The sequence below is a fragment of the Poromitra crassiceps genome (assembly GCF_964638095.1).
Source record: "Poromitra crassiceps genome assembly, chromosome: 12".
NCBI lineage: Eukaryota > Metazoa > Chordata > Actinopteri > Beryciformes > Melamphaidae > Poromitra > Poromitra crassiceps.
Genome location: NC_139632.1, coordinates 32194484 through 32216627, shown reverse-complemented (window position 1 = coordinate 32216627; position 22144 = coordinate 32194484). Strand labels below are relative to the sequence as shown.

The 22144-nt window shown below is 44.6% G+C and overlaps 1 protein-coding gene across 1 annotated transcript in view; it reads right to left on the bottom strand.

Moving 5' to 3' along the window:
• The window catches only part of obscna (obscurin, cytoskeletal calmodulin and titin-interacting RhoGEF a), a gene marked incomplete at both ends in the record, with an annotated part of 56306 nt that overhangs the window by 2741 nt on the left and 31421 nt on the right, over positions 1-22144 (bottom strand). Inside the window, 37 exons of the mRNA XM_083647341.1 lie at positions 213-312; positions 586-753; positions 1406-1528; positions 1706-1834; positions 1966-3727; positions 3920-3997; positions 4340-4385; positions 4613-4765; positions 4887-4913; positions 5143-5315; positions 5416-5493; positions 5592-5652; positions 5784-5984; positions 6076-6163; positions 7208-7376; positions 7642-7754; positions 7836-7969; positions 8315-8423; positions 9712-9817; positions 9996-10125; positions 10222-10324; positions 10536-10703; positions 10949-11062; positions 11333-11510; positions 12072-12230; positions 12472-12636; positions 12950-13051; positions 13154-13313; positions 13977-14150; positions 14651-14733; positions 15861-16061; positions 16269-16381; positions 16500-16594; positions 16700-16772; positions 16868-19144; positions 19289-19555; positions 20181-20447. Of these exons, the coding sequence (XP_083503467.1) occupies positions 213-312; positions 586-753; positions 1406-1528; positions 1706-1834; positions 1966-3727; positions 3920-3997; positions 4340-4385; positions 4613-4765; positions 4887-4913; positions 5143-5315; positions 5416-5493; positions 5592-5652; positions 5784-5984; positions 6076-6163; positions 7208-7376; positions 7642-7754; positions 7836-7969; positions 8315-8423; positions 9712-9817; positions 9996-10125; positions 10222-10324; positions 10536-10703; positions 10949-11062; positions 11333-11510; positions 12072-12230; positions 12472-12636; positions 12950-13051; positions 13154-13313; positions 13977-14150; positions 14651-14733; positions 15861-16061; positions 16269-16381; positions 16500-16594; positions 16700-16772; positions 16868-19144; positions 19289-19555; positions 20181-20447 (8647 nt within the window). The remainder of the gene's footprint in view (positions 1-212; positions 313-585; positions 754-1405; positions 1529-1705; positions 1835-1965; positions 3728-3919; positions 3998-4339; positions 4386-4612; positions 4766-4886; positions 4914-5142; positions 5316-5415; positions 5494-5591; positions 5653-5783; positions 5985-6075; positions 6164-7207; positions 7377-7641; positions 7755-7835; positions 7970-8314; positions 8424-9711; positions 9818-9995; positions 10126-10221; positions 10325-10535; positions 10704-10948; positions 11063-11332; positions 11511-12071; positions 12231-12471; positions 12637-12949; positions 13052-13153; positions 13314-13976; positions 14151-14650; positions 14734-15860; positions 16062-16268; positions 16382-16499; positions 16595-16699; positions 16773-16867; positions 19145-19288; positions 19556-20180; positions 20448-22144) is intronic.

The window sequence follows — 22144 nt, the reverse complement described above, 5'->3', positions numbered from 1 at the left end:
GCAGCTTTAATACAAGAATCTTTATCTGTATCGGCCTTCAAGAACTCATATCGCTTAAACCCGACTTTGAATGGAAACATAAAGCTAGGAAATACTATCAAGGAAAAAAAACATGAATTAATAGCGGTTACACTTGTGGAAATACAAGCTATAGCTATAAACCTGTTTGAAAGCTGTAATTTTAGAGCAACATTAATTTATGAGAATCCTACCTGTTGATCTCAGAGAGGAAGCTGTAGGTCTTGTGTGTTGGCTGTCGTCCTGACCCACCGACCTTTGACCCTGGGGAGTCAGTCTGGATGAGGGGAGTCTCTGTACAACAGAGTGGATTATATAGAGGATATTGTAACCATCATCCATATAGTTGTTGTGTCTATTGTACTGTGTTGTGCATAGTGTGCAAAACCTCTTGTATTACTACAGTACTATAACTGTTCATGTCTGTACATTCCTAGTACAAAATGGAAATGTGGCAATTGAACAGAATCTGATTTACTATGTCTGGTCACTGATTAAAAAAGCACTTCAAGGATTATGAAACAATCACAAATACAGGCCAAGAAAAAGCAAAGTATCTTTCCTTGCCTTCAGGATGTGTCGCCATGATGACAGGTGGTGAGGCGTCACTGAAAGGTGCTGCTCCCATCTTGGTGATGCAGCCCACCCTGAACATGTAAGAAGATCCTCTGGAGAAGTTATTCACCACAAAACAGCTGTCTGTCACCTCCTCTGACAGCAGCCTCCATTCCCCACCTGAGGAGGCACAACACATAAAGCACATTAAGTGTGAAATCCATTCTGCACTCTTATATTAGCAGTGATATAGTTGAATACAAAAAGATTGTTTTCTGAGCGTAATTTGAAGGTTAACGTAAGTTTACACCCTTGACTCAAGAACAACATCACACAGGGCGGGGAAAACACACAATGTAACATAGCCATGGGTTTCTTTTCAAATAAACTGTCTCAGGATAGAAAATATATATATTCTTCATGTATTGGAAATAAATGTAGATTAGTTAAAAGGGTATTTATTGAATGAAATTGAAGACAAGTCCCAGGTAGAACGGGTCAATACTGGAGCCTGAATGGTCAACAGTTCCCCTAATTGAAATGATGTAAACCTGCTGAATGGAGGCAAGTTGAAATGCTGTAAACTTGCCTTATTGAAGTGATTTTAACATAGTTTAGTTTAGTGAGGGGAGCCAAACAAGTCCAAGTCCACTGGGGTTTGTCCAAAACTGCCCGGTTAAAAGGGATAGATTTTTGAAAATGCAGTAATTTTAAATGTAGGCTAATACAGGAAAATATAAGTTCCTAATAATAGGACCCTTTTAATATGTCTAACATACACAACAAATCAAGCCGTCATTTTGAAGATACATTTGAGGTGTTTGTGACCCACCCTCTGTGCAGTACTGGACGCAGTAAACAGCAGGGTCACTGGACTGGACTGGCCTCCACACCAGCAGGATTCCACCTCCCTCCAACAGGATCCCATCAGGCCTGCTGGGACGGACTGGCTGGTCTGGAAAGAGCGGTGACAGCAGCACACAGACACAGAACTCAGCTTATAGCAACATATAGACAGAAGGAGTTCTGGGCATTTTGGAGTGGAAATAGATAAGAGCACAGAATAAATAAATATAAATATATATACACACACATGCATACATACATATACCGTATATATATATTTTTTTACCTTTAGTCTTCTTGAATGCAGGTATTTTGAAGGACGACAAGAGTTTAGAGACCTTCTTTTTGGGGCTCTCACGACCAGTGCCAGGCTCTGTTTCAGGTGGGATGGGAGTTGATCCTTTCACTATGGGCCCTGTGACAAAGGACATACAATCCCAAAACAAGTAAACAGACTGGATACACTTAGTCAAAATGTTTATGTGGATGCTGGTGAACAGAATTCCCTGCTTCAAGATCATATAAAATGAACATGCAATAGCTCACCTCCTTTACGCAGGTCCTCCTTACTAGAGGACCTGGTGAAGAGCTTGGTCAGGCTGGAAGCTGAAGCTCTCATCTTCTTCCTCAGAGACATGGTGGGGGTGTCCGGCTTCATGATCTCTCCTAGTGTGGGTCCCAACCCGGTGTTCTCCAGCTGGGAGTAGGAATGGCCAGTCCAGGACTGCCTGCGGAAGATCTTCAGCAGTCCCAGCTTGGGTGACTTCCCTGTGGGTGGTTTGACTTCAAGGGCTGGGGCTGATGCATGCCTCTGGAGGCCATGGCTCTCCTTCATGTCCCTGGCCCTGGCAGGCCTCTCTGGAGCCTGGAGAGAAGACAGGCTGGAGCTGGGGCTGGGCGTCACTGACAGGATCTCCTCCAACTGGCCATTGCTCCTTCTCGATAAGTTAGGGTTGGAGCATGTGCGGTTCCGCGGCGGTGCCTGGGGACACAGGCTCCTGGGTTTAGATTCCTCCTCAACCTCCTGGAAAGAACAAGGGGATGGTGAGATCAGAGGCTCCTCTTGGTCATCAAACCCTTCTCTCGCTCCTGATCTGTATCTGGCTGTAAGATGACCATGGCTTAGCTCCTCACAGGACCCAAGTCTACCAGAAGACTCGGAGCCACCATGCTCCATAATCAATGACTCAGCCAAAGAACCCTGTGAGCCAGCAAGGTTGTCCCCCTCCATCTGTTCCTGATCCAACCTGAGGCTTCTTCTGCCTCCAGCAAGGAAACTTGAGCCAACAGATGTAGCACCAAGCAGGGGATTCCCCTGTACAGGAGCAACAGAGCCCCTTCTTCTGGTGGCCCGTCCAGCGCTTGGAGGTGCCAACAAGGTTTTCCCCACCACTTCATCATCTGTGAAATCCTCCTTCAGGCTTTGGGTGGCTTCTTCCTCACCTGCCGCTGTGCGCTTCGGTGAGCTGTGAGATCGCCGAGACTCATCAAGAGACCTGCTCCTCCTCTGAGGGGGCAAGTTGGAGTGGGAGAGACCAACTCCGCTGTCAAAGGAACATGACTTCTGCATGGTGGGCTGGACGGAGCCCCGTCTCTGGCCACGGGCGGCCTCTGGCTCGTCCTCCACATATTCGATGAGAGGCTCATTGAGGCGTCCTGAAAGACTTCTGCGGAGCGGCTTGCGGCCTCTCTCCTGCTTTTTGGCCTGGAATTTGTCCCGTAACGTCATGTGTCTGGCAGACATGGGCGAAAGCTGCTGAGAGGTGCTGTAGAAAGTGCTTCGGATGACGCTGCCACGGGGGATACGACCCCCCTCGCTCCCCGAACCCTCATCCCCTTCAGAGAGGTAGAGGGACGGACTGCTGTCCCGACTGACCCTACGCTCCCCTTGAGGGGTATGTTGGCCGGACACATCTGATGAGGCGACTGACTGTCTGCTCACACTCCTCTCCAGCAGACTCCTCCTTCCACCCGTCTCTCCATCCTCTTCCTCCCCTAGGGTCACTTCTTCTTCCTCCTCTACATCTAGGCGGAGTTTGGCAAAAGGTTCTGGGATCTGGGCTCTCTCCATCAGAGGGTCGTAGTCCTCCTCGGTCTCATCCTCCTCCTCCTCAGTTGGGCTACAGTGCTGGAAGAAGTCCCACGAGTCAGCCTCATCATACTCAGAGGATGAGGCGCTGCTCAGAGAGGTACTGCTGTGCTCCTGCGGCTCCCGGGGGACGGTCACGGCCGTCTCTCTGAGCGGGGCATCCAGCAGCTCAGGGATGGGCCTCAGGGTGAGCACTGAACCCACGCAGGTCAAAGAACGCTGCAATGCACAAACATGGGAGAGAAACTGGTCAAGACGTTGACTTTTTAGACGGCCGGTAATACACTCGGAAACGACGCACAGTGAATTCAACAGTAAAATCAGCTGAACCTCCTACATCGTCACCTTCTGTGTGTTTTTGTCAGTGGGTGTATGGTTTTAATGAATGCTATAGTGCAAGAGGGAACTGACCTGCCATTTCCTTCTTGAGATGAAGACTTTCAAACTCCTTGTGTTGATTTCATCAGTGTCTTCACCCACATGTTCGTCCTGAAAAACAACAAAACAATTTGTTGTTGATGAATTCTTGTTGAATACAATCAAGCTGAATTAAAACACCCAGGTTGTGTGGTGCACAGTGTTAATCTGATTTGTTTTTCAGTAACTAAGTAATGTACAGTAGGTGTTACAATTTCCAAAACAGTAATCAGATTTGTTTTAGTGCTCTTATGTGTTTTCTTGTTTCCGTTTTTAATTGTGTATGTCTCATCTATGGACTATGCGTCTGCTAATAAAAGTTGATTGATTGATTGAATTACCTTTTTAAGGAGTAATCAGTAACTAATTACATTTCCCAAGCAACTTGCCCAGTGGTGCTGCATTTTATCTCACCTGGAACCATGCATGGCTCAAGCACTCAAAGGCAGATGGCCGCTTCCTGAGCAGAGAGAAAATAATACCTCCAATTAATTGTTCTTAATATGAATAAATACAAAACAAAACAATTTCACGGTTGTCTATTGTGTCTTTTGGATTTTTGGGATAGTAAATGTTCGCTCATTATTGATTGTCACAGAATTTGTCAATGCTGCAAAAAGACACATAAGCTATAATTGGACTGGTGATTGACACTGTAACTAACTAATAGTGGAACGGGTTTGTTACTCTGGATCTGGCTGTAGGACCAGGCGGAGGAAGTTCTGGGCTTCAGGGCTCCTGTACATGACATCAGGGGCATCCCAGGTCAGGGTGGCCTCCCCAACCCGCAGCAGTGTCGCACGGTCCGTCTCACCCACAAACGGGCACCGGCACATCAGACTGCCAAGACACAGTAGGGTGTAAATCGTCAACAGAAGCTTATTGAGTCCAATTCACAGCTTTTTCATATACTATTGCTGATTCTGAGGGTGGCTATTATCAAAAGCACAGTGATACTTACCATAGATATGCCATAACACCAATAGACCTGACAGAAAGGACAAAGATATTTCTGTAATGTCCGATCATCTCATTTTTGCTTTCCAGTTTACAATGGAATATGGCTTAATTAAATGGCGATCTGAATGAAATAGATGGAAATTATCCGTTTAACCTGTTTATATGGTGCCTAAAAAGAAATCACAAAATGAATTTGCAAGCAAATACTATCTGACCCAGGTCTGCAATGTACAGTGAGCCAGATGAGTTCAACTCACCAAATATCAGTGGCGATAGTGACTGGTTCTAGGTGAACAATCTCAGGGGCAACAAACTCCGGTGTGCCAAACGTGCTGTACTGGTGTCTGGATGTGTCTATTTCCTGGCAGAAGCCAAAGTCACAGATCTTGATGTCATCTCTTGGAGGATACACCATCAGGATGTTCTCAGGCTGCACAGATGATCCATGAACACGACATGAAGAAATGCATGTTAAAAAAGCAATACTGCTGCAGTCAATGACAGAATGTGGAAGAGGCCCAGAACTTTACTTTGATGTCCAGATGCAAGATGTTCATGCTGTGAATGTGACCAACTCCCTCCAGGATCTGCTGGATGTACAATTGAACCTGAAATGAAAATACAGGATATGAGTCAAGAATCACACATCGAGTCACAAGACAAAAATATAATTTAATAATATAACTTCAATATATATATACTGTACCTCTCTCTCACTGACAGATCCCTTCAGCAGTAAGTGCTCCAGAAGACCATGAGAGCAGCAGCTAGAAATTGTGTTATGGAATTCTTAATTGAACAAAGATCAATCTCATATTGGCCAAGTGCTGTATTGTGTCAAACAGATCGCTAAATTCGGTATGAGGGAAAAAAACGAGTGAACGTGTGATGAGGATACACTTCTGTGACCAGGACCAGAGTGCGTCTGGTGCAGAAGAAGTCCAGCAGACAGGCCACCCTGGGGTGAGCTAGGCGGGACAGCAAGTCCCTCTCCTGGAAGGCCCTGGTCCTGGTGCTGCTCTTCAGAGGAAGAAACTTGGCAGCAAAGCCTTCACCAGTCCTCCTGTGGACCACACGCTTCACGACCCCAAACGTCCCCCTAAAAACACAGACAGACGGTGGAGGTCATGTCAAATCTCAGCAGAGATAATGGCCAGCGAGGTCTATGTTCATATGATCAACAGGTTCACCTTCCAATTTCCTCATGGACATCATAGACAGAGAATAGCTTCCTCCTCTTCCCCAGCTCCACCTCTCTCTCCTGACACTCCAGTGGACCTACAGAGAAACAAAGTATGGTCCATGTGCATGAAACATGTCAACCACCTAGATTGACATCATTGAGTCTTCCTATCCCATTCTCATAACACTGGCAGGTCGGATAGCTTGTTTTCAACTGGGAGTGCTGAGTGGAGCCTATCACAGTGGGATTCAAACGTTGTGAATAACTACCTATCAGCCTATCACAGGGGGTTTCAAAGTGTGAGTGCTGCCCCCCCGTCTTATTATTATTGCCATTGATTGATTGATTGATTTGATTATGGATATAAGGGATAAACATGTGAAAGTGTGAACACTTATTTCCAACATGGTCCCTGGTCTTAGAAGACAGGACATACAGTAACACACGACATCAAATAAACAATACAGACCAATCAAGAATAAAAAGAGATACAATCAACACAAGTTCAAAAACCATTTCAACAAAAGGCTCAGCAGCACGCTACTCTAGCTTACTCAGCAAGTATTTTTTCAGAAGGTTCTTAAAAGCGTTCAGAGAATTTGCAGACTTAATTTCATATTGTTGTTTGCTCCACTCGGGCATAACAACGAGTTCAAAAATGTTGTAAACATCTTTATCCTATATTCTTTAAGATTTTAAAATGTCTTTAACCTTCTTTTTTCAAATATATTCTTTTAAACATCTTTATCCACTCGGTATCATCTTGTTTGATATTATGCTGGTATGTAAAGCATTTTTAGAAAAGTGCTATTTAAATCAAGTGATTTTAAATCCCTCCTCAAAACCCACCTGTTCTCCCTGGCCTTCCCCTCCACCTAACCATCGTCAAGTCCCGGCTTCTATTGTTTTATTGTTTTAATTATTTTATTGTTCTTACTCCTTTTATCTTCTTCTCTCTTTTCTCTCCTTTTAATCTCTATCATATCCTGTACTGTGTTGCATTTTTTACTTAATATTCCTGCACTTTACCTCTTTTACCTGTGAAGCACTTTGGTTCAGCTGCTGCTGTTTGTAAATGTGCTATATAAATAAAGTTGACTTGACTTGACTTGATTCTTGAAGATATGATGATGTCTCACCTTCCTCCACTGTGAGCTGAGCCTGGCACGAGGCACGTCCGGAGTGGCTGTAGGAGAAGCAGGTGTAGATGCCACTGTCCTCACCCTCGGGGCACACTATGGTCACTGAGCAGCGGGCGCCATGCTGAACTATCTCCACATTCTCATTGGCACAAAGTTCTTCCCCATCCTCCAATCATAGAAGAAAGAGTATTGTTTTAATAAGGCTAACAACAAGGCGTAAAGGAGAACTTCACAGAAAAAAACAATGCCAATTTATTTTGGACATGATCTCACACATTAAATCAACTCTCAATAACTGTCAATTAATGCCTGCAAAACTGTTGACAGGTTTCTGAGATGTGTGAGTCAGATCATGTCCAAAATAAATCAGAATTGTTTTTCATTGAAGTTCTCCTTTAACACTGAGTCTATTTGATGTACAGAGCTGCTACCTTGTACCACTGTATCTGAGGGGTGGGCCGTCCTGTGATGATGGCAGTGAAGGTAGCTGATTGGCCAGGCTCGACACACAGGTCCTCAGGGGGCACCTGGATGGAGGGAGGAGCTGGATAGGAAATGAGATCACTTAGTGACCATTTGGAGTATGTTAGTGGTCAGTAGTAGTGTGTCTTTGTGAGAAGAATACCGTCTGGAATGTCCTGCATGGACTCTGAGATGTAGAGCTCTTCCTCCTCTTCCTCTGGGTAATACAGAGGCGCCTGCAGCACCTGCCCTGTGGATGCAGTGGCAGCACCTGCCTCCTCAGGGATACATTCAGTTCTGGAGAGAAAGATGATCATGAAAAAGATTTAAAATATATATAAATAAATAAATATATATTGATAAGGGCAGGGATTGGCATTGGCCACACTAGCTAGTGGATTCCAAAAATCACTATTTTATCATACAGTTTTGATTTACCAACTAAAGAGGATCTCCCAGTAACACACGATACCTTGCGAAATGGCTGTTTAGATCAAAGCTTTTCCCATCAGACAATAAAACATTTTATTTATTTATCAGGATTTGGCTTATGTCTGTCTGTCAATTTCCTTCGATGCCACATTTCCTTCAATGTCCATCATGCAACAGTTTTGGTGGAATCCCAACATGTGTTGAACTCACTGTTCAGGGTATCCAGGAGAGAAGAGCATCTTAGCAATAGAGGTGGGGCTGATGTCTGTCTGTAACCATTTCTTCACCAGGGCAGTGGACCAGCCCTCTGAGTCTGCATCTAGGAAAAGCAAAACGCCACTCAGACACAATGTCAATGTTCCTTTTTTGAAATGTAGTTAAATTAATTTTAATTTTGCCTTGAACCGTAATGTTATACAATACTGCCTGACCAAAGGTTTAACAAGGAAAGGAAAAGCTGAGATAGTACAGTACCTTTACAGACCAAGGACAGAGATAACGCATGTCTTACCTGGAGACTTGAGGGGGTAACCCCACTAACCCACCACATCAACGGGACATTCCCACAGGGGGTCACGGGGCAGCACATGACCCTCTCGTGTTGGTGGGAGTGAAGAGTTATTGAAGCATGCGTTGGCAGGAGACAAAAAGGGGATCAATGCATGTGGAGAGGTTATGTGTTATCGTGACAATGATGACTTACATGGAAAGCTCCATGTGAGGAACCTCCTGCTTTGGGACTGAAGGGAAGTAAGATGAAAAACAGGTTAAAGACAATGGATGGAATAAATGCTCGACTGGTGTCCAAAAGCCAAAGAAAAAGGAGATCATAATATGTGAAAGAGACGACCTTTACAGTAGACTGCTAAACTTACAGTATCACAAGTTGTTCAAACTTGTGATCTGATCTATATTGTCTCATTATTACTCATTTCCTATGTGACTGTGAGATTGATGAGTTTTTGCTAATGCTTTTATATAGCAAACCACTGTGTAATGTATCGTGTGTTTAGAAATAGATATTGTATTTATTTCTCAATCACTGGCAGTTATTGCACCTTACTGTTTTGACTGACTTTTGGATCACCAAGATCAATTTAATGGAGAAAACGAACTTTGTCCATTCAATCCAACCCGTCTGTGGAAATTGGAGACATGATGAAAAACACAAAAACATTCAATACAATAAATGTATCAATGTCTTTTCATGGATATGGATGTTGGGAACTACAGTATGGTGTCTATGTTGAACGGTGCAGTAGTTGGAGGTACTGGTTGGAAGTGATGCTGTGAGTGTGTGTAAAATGGAGAAGTGAGTACAATCTTAAAATGGGACACCACAAACTTGAAATAATGAAGAATGACAATGGTTGAAGGTGGAACTTGAGGTGAATAGTTGCAAAGTGTTGTGATATACATGTAATGTAAAGGGTGAATGAGGGGATTGAAAGTGAAGTGGACTGAAGTCAAACTGAACCATGACCATGGCAGGTGCCCTCCTCAAAAGACGCTAAACTAACTTCAAGTGTGGAGCATCCATAGGAACCACCCATGGCTTTCCATCCTCCCAGTAGGATATTTACCTTGAGTAGGTGAGGCTGTCCTACCTTTGGGAGACAAGTCCTGCGGTTGGTCAGTCTCAATGTCAATTGGTGGCACGTAGGCAGGGCACAGCCCTGCCTTGCACTTGACACAGCCCAACTCATTCCAAAGCTTCAACAGAACAAAATATTTCATGAAAATATTACAAGAAAATTACCTTTGATTATCTTCATACATGATTATAGGTGAACCACCTTGATATAACTCTTCTTGTGATTTAATTGGCGCTATATGAATATAAAATTGATTGAAAATGTATTGATTGACAGGGTAGATCTGAGTTTCGTACCTCACACTCATACAGTCCAATATCTGCCTCTGTTGGATTGAGTATCATCAGAGATAAGATTCCACTCCGGGTGTCGTTCAGTATATCATATTTCTGCTGGTCATTCAACTCTCTGCCGTCTTTCAACCACCTGCCAGACCCAAAGACGAACACGTTTGACGCACATAGTGACCAACGAAAATCCTATAATAACGCCTGTTGTTACATCTGGTCTGTGCTTCTGTACCTGATTCGCGGTAAAGGAGCAGTGAGCGTGGAGCAGATGAACTGGATATCCTCTCCTTCCATCAGACAGGCACTCTCCAGCCGACTCACAAACCTGGGTGGAGCTGGAGAGCGGAAACAAATGTATTACCGTCTGTGCCCTTACACTTTGGGAAAGCTTAGACTGGCAAAAAGCAGTGTTGATTTTAAAACGTGTGTTAGTAATACTGTAGTACCAATAGTGCCATAACTATCATGTGTTCCTCAGCACTCACATGCACCTACAGCTACAGAGTAAGACAAGACTCTCAGGAGTCCTCTGGCCCACGGACTCACCCTCCACTACCACCTTGGCCAGTGTGCTGGCACTGCCCATGGAGCTGGCAGCATAACACACATACTGTCCAGAGTCTTCTGCAGTGAGTCCGTCCAGGATGAGACTGCAGGTGCCTGACCGGTCCACTGTGATGATGTGGTGAGGGTCATCCTCCAGAGGAAGACCATCTGAGGAGTGGACATATATTAAGACAGTATAAGTAAGAAAATATGAGCATCACCAAACCAAATGTTGATGAAAGTGTTTACTGTTTGAATGAGCAAGCAGAGGCATGCATGCTCAGCCAAACTATCCTGGATCAAATAAAGTGGAACAAAATGCAGTTTGCTATAAAACACTACCCTGTAACTTAACAGTACAGTGTGTCTCCAACATAGAAGAAAACCAGTACAATATAAGTCTTTATTGATACCTTTGAGCCAGCTGACTACTGGTTTGGGCGCTCCTGAGACCTTGCACGTCAGTTTGATTGTCTGTCCTATCTTTGTGGTGCAGTCAGACAGAAGTGACTCAAAGACTGTTGGACCTGTTGACAAACACAGACAAAACAGAGCATAATGATGAACATGTTAAACAAAACACTTTTGCTGTATATTCTGGCAAGAAACTAAAATGTCAACGGCTGGTGGGTTCCCTCAGCTGCCAGAGTAGATAAGAAAATATTGATTATTATTTATCTGCCAAAGTGACAATGACAACTGACAACCTGGCAGCCCGGTCTGCAGCCAAAAGTTGGTGGTATTTATTTCCCTCATCATACTCATGTCAGCACTGCGACAGAAACATAGAGACTTACTGTTGGTGGACAAGCTGGAGCGCTGCTGCAGCTCCTTCAGCTCTTTGAGCCAGGACAGTTTGAGCAGAGTGGAGCGTCCCTGCAGGCTGTACCTCCTCACTGAGCCCCTGTGCTCGTGCCACAAGCCCCAGCACTTCTCATCTCCACCCACAGACTCCTTCACCTCCACATCATTCAGCTGGCCAGCAGAGGGCGGAAGAGGAGTGAGAGGGAGAGTGGATGGTCAAAGAGAGGGAGACAGATGAGAAACCAAGTGAGAATGTCTTGAAGTAACGGTCACCACAAGTGACCAATGGTGGTACTGATATGAGTTTGTTTTTAGCGTTTATTTACAGAGGAAAGTAGAATACTTGTAACTTTTTCATTCCTTCCCCCCGATACATGTACTGTCGCCAGCCGCTTCTTTTCACTTGACAGTGAGGTGTTTCACCGGCAGGACGTAGCGTGTGGAAGGATCACAGCCAAAAAAAGTGCGCCCATGGCACATCCTCTCCAGAGTCTCCACCCTAGACATTCACGTGCGGATTTCCAGTCGCCAGTCAGGCTTCCCATCCGCAGAAAACGAACCTGCCACCCTTGTGTTGGTAGGCAGGGAATCTACCACTGCACTACCCGGATACCCGGGTAGAATCTACCACTGCACTACCCGGATACCCGGGTAGAATCTACCACTGCACTACCCGGATACCCGGATACCCGGGAAGTAGAATACGTAAGATGAGTTGAACACAGGCATTACCTTCATTTTGTTCTTGAAGGTGTACGTGTCCGTGTTCATTCCTGGGTCTCTTTTCAACTTGCACAGGACAATACAGTCCTTGAAGAGAAAGACCTGTCTCTGGTGCCCTCTAGAGGCTGTCTTGATTTCTGGAGATTCCTCCCACACCGTGAAGACACCCTGCAAGGGAAAAGACAAATAAAGACATAATAATGAGAACGGAAGCTCAAATGTTGCTATGACCTCGAAGACTCAAAGAAGAGTCAGTTGTTGAAACCTACACCAGATAAGCCTATTTACAATATATTGTGACAATAATAAGCCGGACAAAGAAGCATTTTGGTTTGCAGGTTTTAATCATCAGAGTGACACTGCCCCAGTGCTTAAAGTGGAAATGAATACGTCAGTCCTTTGTCATTACCTGTCGGACGGGCTCGCCCAGCGCCGTCAGAGGGGCTGGGTAGTTCTCGATGAGGGACACCTGGTGCATGTTGTCAGACCTCCAGGGAAGGCAGGAGACCATGGAGAAGGCATCCTCCAACAGACAGCAGCTCTGCCCACTCTTAGCTTTGTTCTTGATTAACTCCTGCCAATAACATTGACCAGTATCATTCAGGCATTTAGCTGGCTCCTTTTGACAGAGCTTCAGCTTACAATGAGAGCAACAGTAACACACGCTTCAGTTCCTAGATAACAGATGGAATATACATTCCTACTTCTCTACAATATTCCTGTGTGATGGATAAAGAAATCTTCAATAGGCTATAGGAATTGTAACAAAATGCATCAGAGCATATCCAGATTTTTTAATTCTTTTGTCAACCACTTTGAAATGAGTGATAACGGTTTCAAACTCATCAATTACAATATAATAACATTTGTAAAATTTGCATGCTGACCTTAAGTAATGCCTGGTACATCTGAATCCTCTCCACTGGTCTCTGGAGGAAAGTGAGGACATCCATGACTGGAGCCTCCAGGTGACCACATTCAATGGATTCCTAAATGGCAACACCGAACATTAGATCACTGTGACAATGCTGCTATTCAGTACCTTCATTTCCACAATGTTCATGTTCAATCCCAACAGAGTTTTTGAATACTTTGAAATACTGTTGAATAGCCTTGTCGGCGACGCAGGCCTCTGCTTGAGTTTGTCCCACCATGTAGTGAAGATACTTCTCAAAGTCCTCAGTGTGCTTGATCAGATGCATTGCCACATCATCGTCTGTGGCACACTCGCTCAGACTGGGGAGGATGGACCTGGGAAGATGGTGATACAGTCATTAGAATCAGCATGAATAGATGTACAATGTCCTTCAGCCGGAGGCAGAACTCGCCTACTTCAGATGCTCGGAGGCCTCTCTGAACCTCCCTACAGCTGTGCAACAGTCTGACACAGGGGACAACTGTTGTTCTGAAGGAATGGAAATCACCCTCTTCACCTCCTTTTCAATTGTGGTTGACGGACATGACCTCTGTTATACGGATGGAGAGACTTAGGTTCCTGAGGACCAATTCACTTTAAAAAAATGCAACCATCTGGGACCCGTTTCTAGCCGACCTCGATGAGGTGAGGGGCGAGGGGTGACTGGCCTGGCTGGTTTCTCATGGAGCCCTGGCGTGGGATCCCATACACAATATCTCTTACAAGCACATAAGCACCTTATGGTAGCACCACTTTATAATATTGAATGTTGATGTATGTTTTCTTTTCGGTTTGTTTTCTTTTCCTGTGTCTGAGCCTGTTCGTTTGTCTTGTTCATGTTTCATTCTGAAAAATTGAAAATAAAATATTGAAACAAAAAAGGATTTACAATGGACAGAAGATTGCATAAATCTCCATAATGTATACATTTGACATTATCTCACTTGTTAAAACTACAGACTACAGGATCGTCTCTCTCTCTCTGACGACTCTATTACCTCTCATGTAGGACCACAATGTCCCTGATGTTCCTGAAAATGGTCTCTTTGTGGTTGAAGATATTCATGGGGACGTGACGGCTTGTCTCCAGGTGATGCAAGTGGTGAGAGTCAAACACCTTCATCTCCTTCACAAACTCCTCTTCCCCATCAATCAGACCTTGGATCAGTTGGCTAAAGACAGCGAGAATTGAATTCAGACTGGAGATAATACAGCAATTTATTCTTTTATTTATCGTACTCCTGAGGGACTTGTAGTTGTAATACCAAAATGTAAAATAAGCAAGCAGTCATTTCTCTATCATCACAAAAGCCACGTAAGCTAGCAAGCTAGCAAGTACAAGAGACAATAAAATGGTGGAAATAAGAAAGGAACAAATATAAATCAAATTTTGGATGACACCAGGGGGAGAACCTATGTCGGGGGCGGTGGCGGGATGCAGTAGGGATATCATATTCATATAAAACATCATGTATAATAATATGAATTGTCAATAGAGCACACACATATATAGCCCTGCAGCTCAGTGCAAACCTGAATATAAGATGATGATGATGATCATGATCATGATAAGATAGGTAGATAGATATACAGTAGTATAAACACCAATTGTCTCTAAAACACTCGTGCCCAGTGACCTTCAACCCTGTTATATAATGGCAGAATGACTGACCTCAGAGTTCTCCTGTACTCTTCTCCTGTTGATCCTATTCCATCAAGCTCCACTTGAGGTGCTCTCATTGGTGGAAAGATCTCCTGGTCAAAACCACAGTCATCAGAGGCATTACACTTCATGATTCAATGTCTTTTGAATCATTGAGATTCATTTGATCTCTCTGTTGTAGGGATGTAACAATATGTAACGGATGTAATGATAAACCCTTTAAAGGTAGAACGCCATATAAAGATATGTAACGGATGTAATGATAAACCCTTTAAAGGTAGAACGCCATATCAAGCAACCACCATTATCATACCGTAAGCTTCCACTGTAATAGCCACGATATGTTGCGCAATAGAGAGCCAAAGTGGAACGTCACTTCCTGCTTCAGCACTGTACCAGAGATTTTCATCCGCCATTTATTTTCCCATAGACATTTCCTAAAATGCTTATAAAAAGAGTTTTACTGGTTCAAACCAAACGGTACTACAGATATATTTAGAAACAGGAGAGATCGCATAACATTTCACTTGGACCAAAACGTAAAAAAATGCGGGTTTGAAGAAAATATTTTTTTTATGTTTTGGTCTGAGTTAAATGTTCTATGGTCTCTCCCAATTAAAGTGGTTGTTTAAGACTGAGGTATTTAAGACTGCTAACTTTATCTCTAGGGCCTGGAATAGAAGGCAAGCACAGCTCTTTAAGTAGGTTCAGGTGGTGGTTTTCATGCTGTACAACTTTACTGTATGTATTTTGGGTGTTTCTGTTGGTTTTATGTTTTGATCATTGTTTGTTTAAATGATGAACAGTAAAAGTGTCCTGTAAGCCCATGTGGGCTGGGCTTCATTCGAAGCATGACACTTAAATAAAGAAAATCAATCAATCAATCAATCATATAGCATTAGCTGAACAGTTTGGTTTGAACCAGTAAAACTCTTTTTATAAGCCTTTTAAGAAATGTCTATGGGAAAATAAATGGCGGATGAAAATCTCTGGTACAGTGTTGAAGCAGGAAGTGACGTTCACTTTGCCTCTCTATAGGCATGGCACATTTAATTAAATGGGGGGGGGGGGATGAATACAGTGAAATAGCGTGATATTTTGGTATATGTTACATCCCTCTGTTTACAGCTCAGCTATTCAAATGGGATGATTGTTTCAGCATGTGTTATATTTACTGAATATTGGAAGTGACATCTGAACTTTGATTTGTGCACTCTACCTTTCTCCTCTTCTCCAGGTAAGCTGGACAGACCCAACCCTGTCGCGCAGGGTTGCTTTTGGTGGGTTTGGTCCTAACCAACCATTTGTCAGGATGGACAGAGTCCAGGAGCTCTACATACTGGCCCTCCTTCAGAACAAAACTCTCCTTGTTACCACTGTTAGGACTGCAGTCAGCTCTGGCCACATACATCTCAAATGTCTGAGGGAATAAAAATAAAACAAAACAAAATAATATATTACATAATTTAAGTCATATATATACAAAGTTTGAGATTTACTTTGTCAGATTGTGTCATAATTGAATCAAATGTATTTAATTCATATTTACAGAAGACAAAACAAGCCCATAAACACACAAGTACTGTACATGCATACAAACAGGACAGGACAGAACAAAATAATGTACCTCTCTTTTATCCTCTTCTCCATCCGACTCAGATCCAGAAGCTCTACCGGCTAATGGTGTGTGGGCACGATGATGCTTAGGAGATGGGGTCTTCATTCTACCTTCATAAGCCCCTGTAAAACAGAGAGCAAGATGACTCTACCTGTTAGGAAACTGAGATAAAAGTAGTAGAGAGAAGTGATAATTGGTTAAAAACAACTTAATCAGAAGGAAACAATAATAGCTGCTTACCTTTAACCTTCAAAAGTTTCTTCGGCGGTTGTGGGGCAGCTACCTGCTCTTTATCGTCCTGTGGAGGCCCTTGGTCCATAGGTTTTGGAACTTCCCTGTGACAATAAGAATGCACATTTTAGATATGCTCTATGAGCACAAGACACAAGACTAACACTGGAATTTAATAGGCCCAGAAAAACATTCTTCTAACATCTGACCTGGGTGCTTTTGGGCTGATCTCAACAGGTTCTAGGATATCTGGGGCTGTGTCATAGTCAGAGGGACTGGACACTGTTGAAAGCAGGGGGTTAATAATGACAATGATTGCAAAAACAAATCATATCCTGTTGTGTTGTTGTTATTATTAGTGTATGAATGTGACTTACTGGAGCTGGCAGCGATGAGCGAAGCTCTCCTCCTCTCCTGCAAGCTCATCTGTGTGTCCTGCTCTGTCAGGTTGTAGGCGTCCCACAGAGACACACTCACAGTCTCCACATAGCCCATGGCCTCATTCCCTGACGTGGATACTTGGGCCTGAGTCTGGTGCAGCATCTGGGCCTGGGTCTTGTCCTGGGCCTGGGTGTTGTCCTGGGCCTGTGTCTGGTCCTGGGCCTCAGGCTGCAGTGGGGCTGGTTGCAGAGGCGTTATGGCTGCGAGGGGTGGGTGTAGTGGCTTCGGGGCTGTTGGAGCAGTCTGCTGTGGCTGTACTACTATGATGTTTCCATTATAGGAGCTCACACCAAACTTGTTGAGCACTTCGCATGTATAGATGCCGCTGTCCTTGGTGGTCAGGTCGGTGACCACCAGTGCGCAAACCCTGTTCTCGGAAGTCTCGATACGGCGCCGCTTGTCACCAGTTATTTGCTTTCCGTCTTTCAGCCAGCGCACTTTGCTGGGTTTCCCTTCTACAAGACACTCCAGAGTGATGTTACTGTGAAGATCTGCACTCTGGTTCTTAAACACCTCTTTGAAGACCGGTCGCATGTCTCTGCGGGTTTTGAAGCCCTTGAAGGCGGCCTGGATCTTGATGGCGGCCTCCTGCAACTCTGGTTCATCCTCAATGCTCATGCCTATGTCGGGTGCAGCTTCCATGGCTGGCTGTGCCTTCTGGAGGACCATAGGAGGAGCGCAGAGTTGAGTTGGTGCACCAACAGACGGGCCTAGGGGCTCAGTCAGAGCCTCAGAGAAGGTTTCGTCTTCAGAGATGTAGAGAAGAGGAATGTCTTCTGTCACCTTTGGTTGTTCATTCGCCTTCCCCATTGACTCGACGACCTGTTTTGTCTCCTGGTCCGATTCAGTTTCTTTTCTCAAGGGTTTTACTGGCAGTTTGACAAGCCGTTTAGCCTCCGCTTCATCCTCTGTAGCCTTCACAAGCCGTTTAGCCTCCGCTTCATCCTCTGTAGCCTTCACAGGCTGGTTGATTGTCTCAGCTGATAATGGCTGTTTCCTCTCTCTTTTTTCTTTTTCTTCAAGCCGTATTTCCACAGTCTTTACTGACTGTTTCGTTGGCTGATCTACCTCAGTCTTTTTCATCACAGATCTTGCCGGCTGCTTCTCATCTTGATCTGTCTCAGTGTCCCGTGATAACTGTGTCTCCATTGCACCCTTTGCCTTACCTTTTGTCCTCGCAGGTGGCTTTGGTGGGGTAAATTCAGCATCTCTTTCTGTCAGATTTTCTGGCTGTTCTACTGACTGTTTGTCCAGCTGATCTAGTGAAGGCACTGGCTTTTTCTCTCTCTCCTTCTCTATGGATATGTGTTGCTGTTTCACGTGCTCCTTCTCATCCTGGTGTTCAGCATCAATAACCATGGCCTCCAACGATTGTTTCCCCCCAGTTTCCTTTTGGATATAATTCAGTGGTTGCTTTCCCTCTGTAACCCTTCCTTTAGTTCTTACGGGTGGTTTCAAAGGCTCTTCTTCTGTCTTGTCTATTTCACGTTCCTTGACGACATACTTCACCTCTTGCTCCTTCATTGTTTCTTTCCCTATAGACCTCACTGGTGGTTCCACAGGCTTTCTGACCTGTTGTTCAAGCTCACCATCCCTCTGCAGCAGTGTTTTTGGCTGGCTCACCTTCTTGCCAATGTCTGGTTGCTTTGATTTCTGGTCAACTTCAACCTCCTTCTCGACAGAACTTGATGGCAGTTTCCACTTTTGTGACTCCTCTCGAGGCCTTTCTGCCTGTTTCACCTCATGATCAACTCCAACTGATTTATCTGACTGCCTTGCTGTTTGTCTCCCATTTTGGTCAACTTCATTCTCCTTCTCCAGAGCCCGTGCTGTCAGTTTCAACTTGGAACTTGGAACTTGCTTGCCAACATCATTCTCTTCCTCCGTATTCCTCTCTGGCTGTTTCACTTTATCTGCAGCATCAATGTCTTTCTCCATAGACCTGGCTGGATGGATTCCTCGTTGGTCTTCTTTAATGTCTCTAAGAACTGTCTTTATTGCTTGTTTCGGCTCCAGGTCTTCTTCTGACTCTGTAATGGCTGTTTGTGTCGTACCCCGTCTCTTGGGCTCTGGAGGAGCAGGTTGGGCCTCTGGGAGAGCAGACGTGTCCCTCTCTGGAGCAGCAGTGGGTTTTGCAACAGTTCCCTTTGCATGAGGCAATATCTTGGGAGGCTCTGCCTTAGGTAGAACTGGTTCCAGTGCTGATCCTAGTGCTAGGCAAGATAATAAGAATCATTATTTTGTTGGCATTTTGTTGTGTGATTGATGAGTGTTGGAAGTTGGACTGGAGAAAGAACAGTACAATAATGCATCAATGTGTGTCACCATGTAGGAAACATACTGTATGTAGCACACACCTTTCACTGACACAGTTGCAGTGGACTCTGCACCTCCAGCCTGACACGAGTAGCTGCCTCTGTCCTCAGGTTTGAGCTCCTTGATGAGGAGCTGCAGCAGGCAGCCATCTTGCTTCATCTCATACTTCCTGCTGGCTCTCAGTGGCAGCCTGTTCTTCTTCCATTGCACCGACACTCCAGACTTAGACAGCTCACAGCACAGAGAGGCTGTGTTTCCCTCCTCAGCCTCCACACTCTGCAAGTCTTCCTGGAAGAATGGAGGGAGCTCTGAGACAGATGGGGAGGAAGGTACAAAGGTTGATTTCTTTAATGCAACAGAAACAGTGTTTAAGACATTACCAGATGATGGCCAAATATGGTTTGGGAATATTTGTTTATGGTTTGTTTAGGCTTACTTGCATACTGGGCGGGTGGAGTTTGCTACATTCGACAATACAATGAGTTCCAGAAAGTTCAGACAATCACAGGAAAATATTTACCAGCCGTTTGTTGTGTGGCTGGCATTGTTTTCACCTTGTGAGCGTGTGTGAGTGTGTGTGTGCGTGTGTGCGTGCGTGTGTGTGTGTGGTCCTGGAGACACCTATTGTAGCGGGATCTACCACAGAGGCGGTTTTCAGTACTTTGTCGGTGTTTATGTTTTCTGTCCGTAGACAGATTTTGTCAACGCGATAGCGTAACAACCATGAAAGATGCAGTCACCAAACTTGACAGATGTGTAGTTGTTAAGTTAAGATCACAATGAAGGGCGAGTTGGAAGATGGGTATGGTCCCATCGCAAGATGGTCTCTATCTGAGAATGACTTTGGTATAGCTTTCTGTGATTGTAAGCTTGCTAACCATCTTAATTGTCCTGATAGTAATATTTGCCATGAAAAGATCCACATGCACACACCTTTCACTGACACAGTTGCAGAGGTCGCTGCACTTCCTGCTTGACACGAGTAGCTGCCTCTGTCCTCAGGTTTGAGCTCCTTGATGAGGAGCTGCAGCAGGCAGCCATCTTGCTTCATCTCATACTTCCTGCTGGCTCTCAGTGGCAGCCTGTTCTTCTTCCATTGCACCGACACTCCAGACTTAGACAGCTCACAGCACAGAGAGGCTGTGTTTCCCTCCTCAGCCTCCACACTCTGCAAGTCTTCCTTGAAGAACGCAGGGAGCTCTGAGACAGATGGGGAGAGAGGGACAAGGTAGGGTTTCTTGTGTAACTGAAACCGTGTTTGATACATTACTTGACATGGACCAAATAAGACCTGGAACTATTATAGTTTGTATTAACCTACTTATGCACTGGGTGGTTGGGAAATCCTACATTAAAGCAGCTACAAGCAAGATTTTCGATTGTTATTAAACAGTCTAAATTTGATATTGATGCATCACATCTTACCTCTAATAGTAGATGAGACCAACGCCGAGTAGTCTCGCTTGAACCCTGAGTGAATCGGCCAGTGTTGTCTTGACGATTAGTCTGTCTGCGGCCGGGGCAGATCAGGAAGTGAAATGAAACGGTTTGCGGCAACCACTTCGGCCATAACCACAAAATAACAAAATAACTTCCAAACAAACTGTTAGAATATAACGAGAGATTGTCGGAGGGCACTCTGTCTCATGCCTTCTGGTCCTGCCCTTTACTGACCGGATTTTGGGCCAAAATATTTGATTGTTACTCTAAGGCCTACAAAATAACCCTTCAGCCGGAGGCAGAACTCGCCATCTTCGGCTGCTCGGAGTCCTCTCTGAACTTCCCTACAGCTGTGCAGCAGTCTCTGTCACAGGGGACAATTGTTGCCAAGAAACTCATTCTGCAGAAATGGAAGTCCCCCACTCCACCCTGTTTTCAGTTGTGGTTGGCGGACATGATCTCCGTTATACGAATGGAGAAACTCAGGTTCTTGAGGACCAACTCACCTGGGAGATTTCAAACTATTTGGGACCCATTTCTGGCCTACCTTGACGAGGTTAGGGGTGATGGGTGACTCGCCCGGCCGGTCTTCCTCCCGCCGGTAGACGGGATCCCACTCATTTATATATGTATATATATTTACAAGCATAATTTATATATATTTACAAGCTGTATGTAACTGGTGGCACTAGTGTATGTATGTTTTTTCTTTCTTTTCTTTTCTTTTCTTTTACTGTATCTGAGTTTGTTTGTTTGTTTGTTTTTGGTTTGTTTTTCTGTGTTCTAAATTTTTTTAATTGCTAAATAAAATATATATATAAAAATATATATATATAACAAGAGATGTTCGCGATAGTAGCAAGCCCCTGCATGGCGATCTCCGTGTCTATGGTCTGTTGCTAGGCAGAGCGAAACGGTTGAAGGCAGTCAGCTGCCGTAAACCGTTTCGTTTCACTTCTGGGTTTATCCGGCCGCCGGTAGACAGACACAGACTCTATAATCATCAAGAGAGAAATCTCTGATTCACACGGCTTTGGTCTCAGCTACTATTATAGGTAAGATGTGATGCATCAATATTACATTTAGACTCTTTAACACATTAAGTGCCAGAGACGACCTAACTCGTCTTACATAATCCAGCGCTTAAGTGCCAAGGACGACCTAACTCGTCTTACATGTTTTTTTGACGGTGGGACATCAATCAACCCCTTTTACATCTTCGAGATAACTATAGGAGCAAGAGCATGTGTGTAATCTATTTTACCGACCACTAAGTGGCGACAGATACAGAGAGAAGCCACAGCCACGGGACCCGTACACCAAAAGCAGCCGCCTCCCGCGGAAATGGCTTGGCGATTTTACAGTCAGGAGCCCGGAGACACACACACAGAACGGACAGAGATCCCCTCCCCCCCAGAGCCGCGGAGCAACGCGCGAACACACACACACACACACAC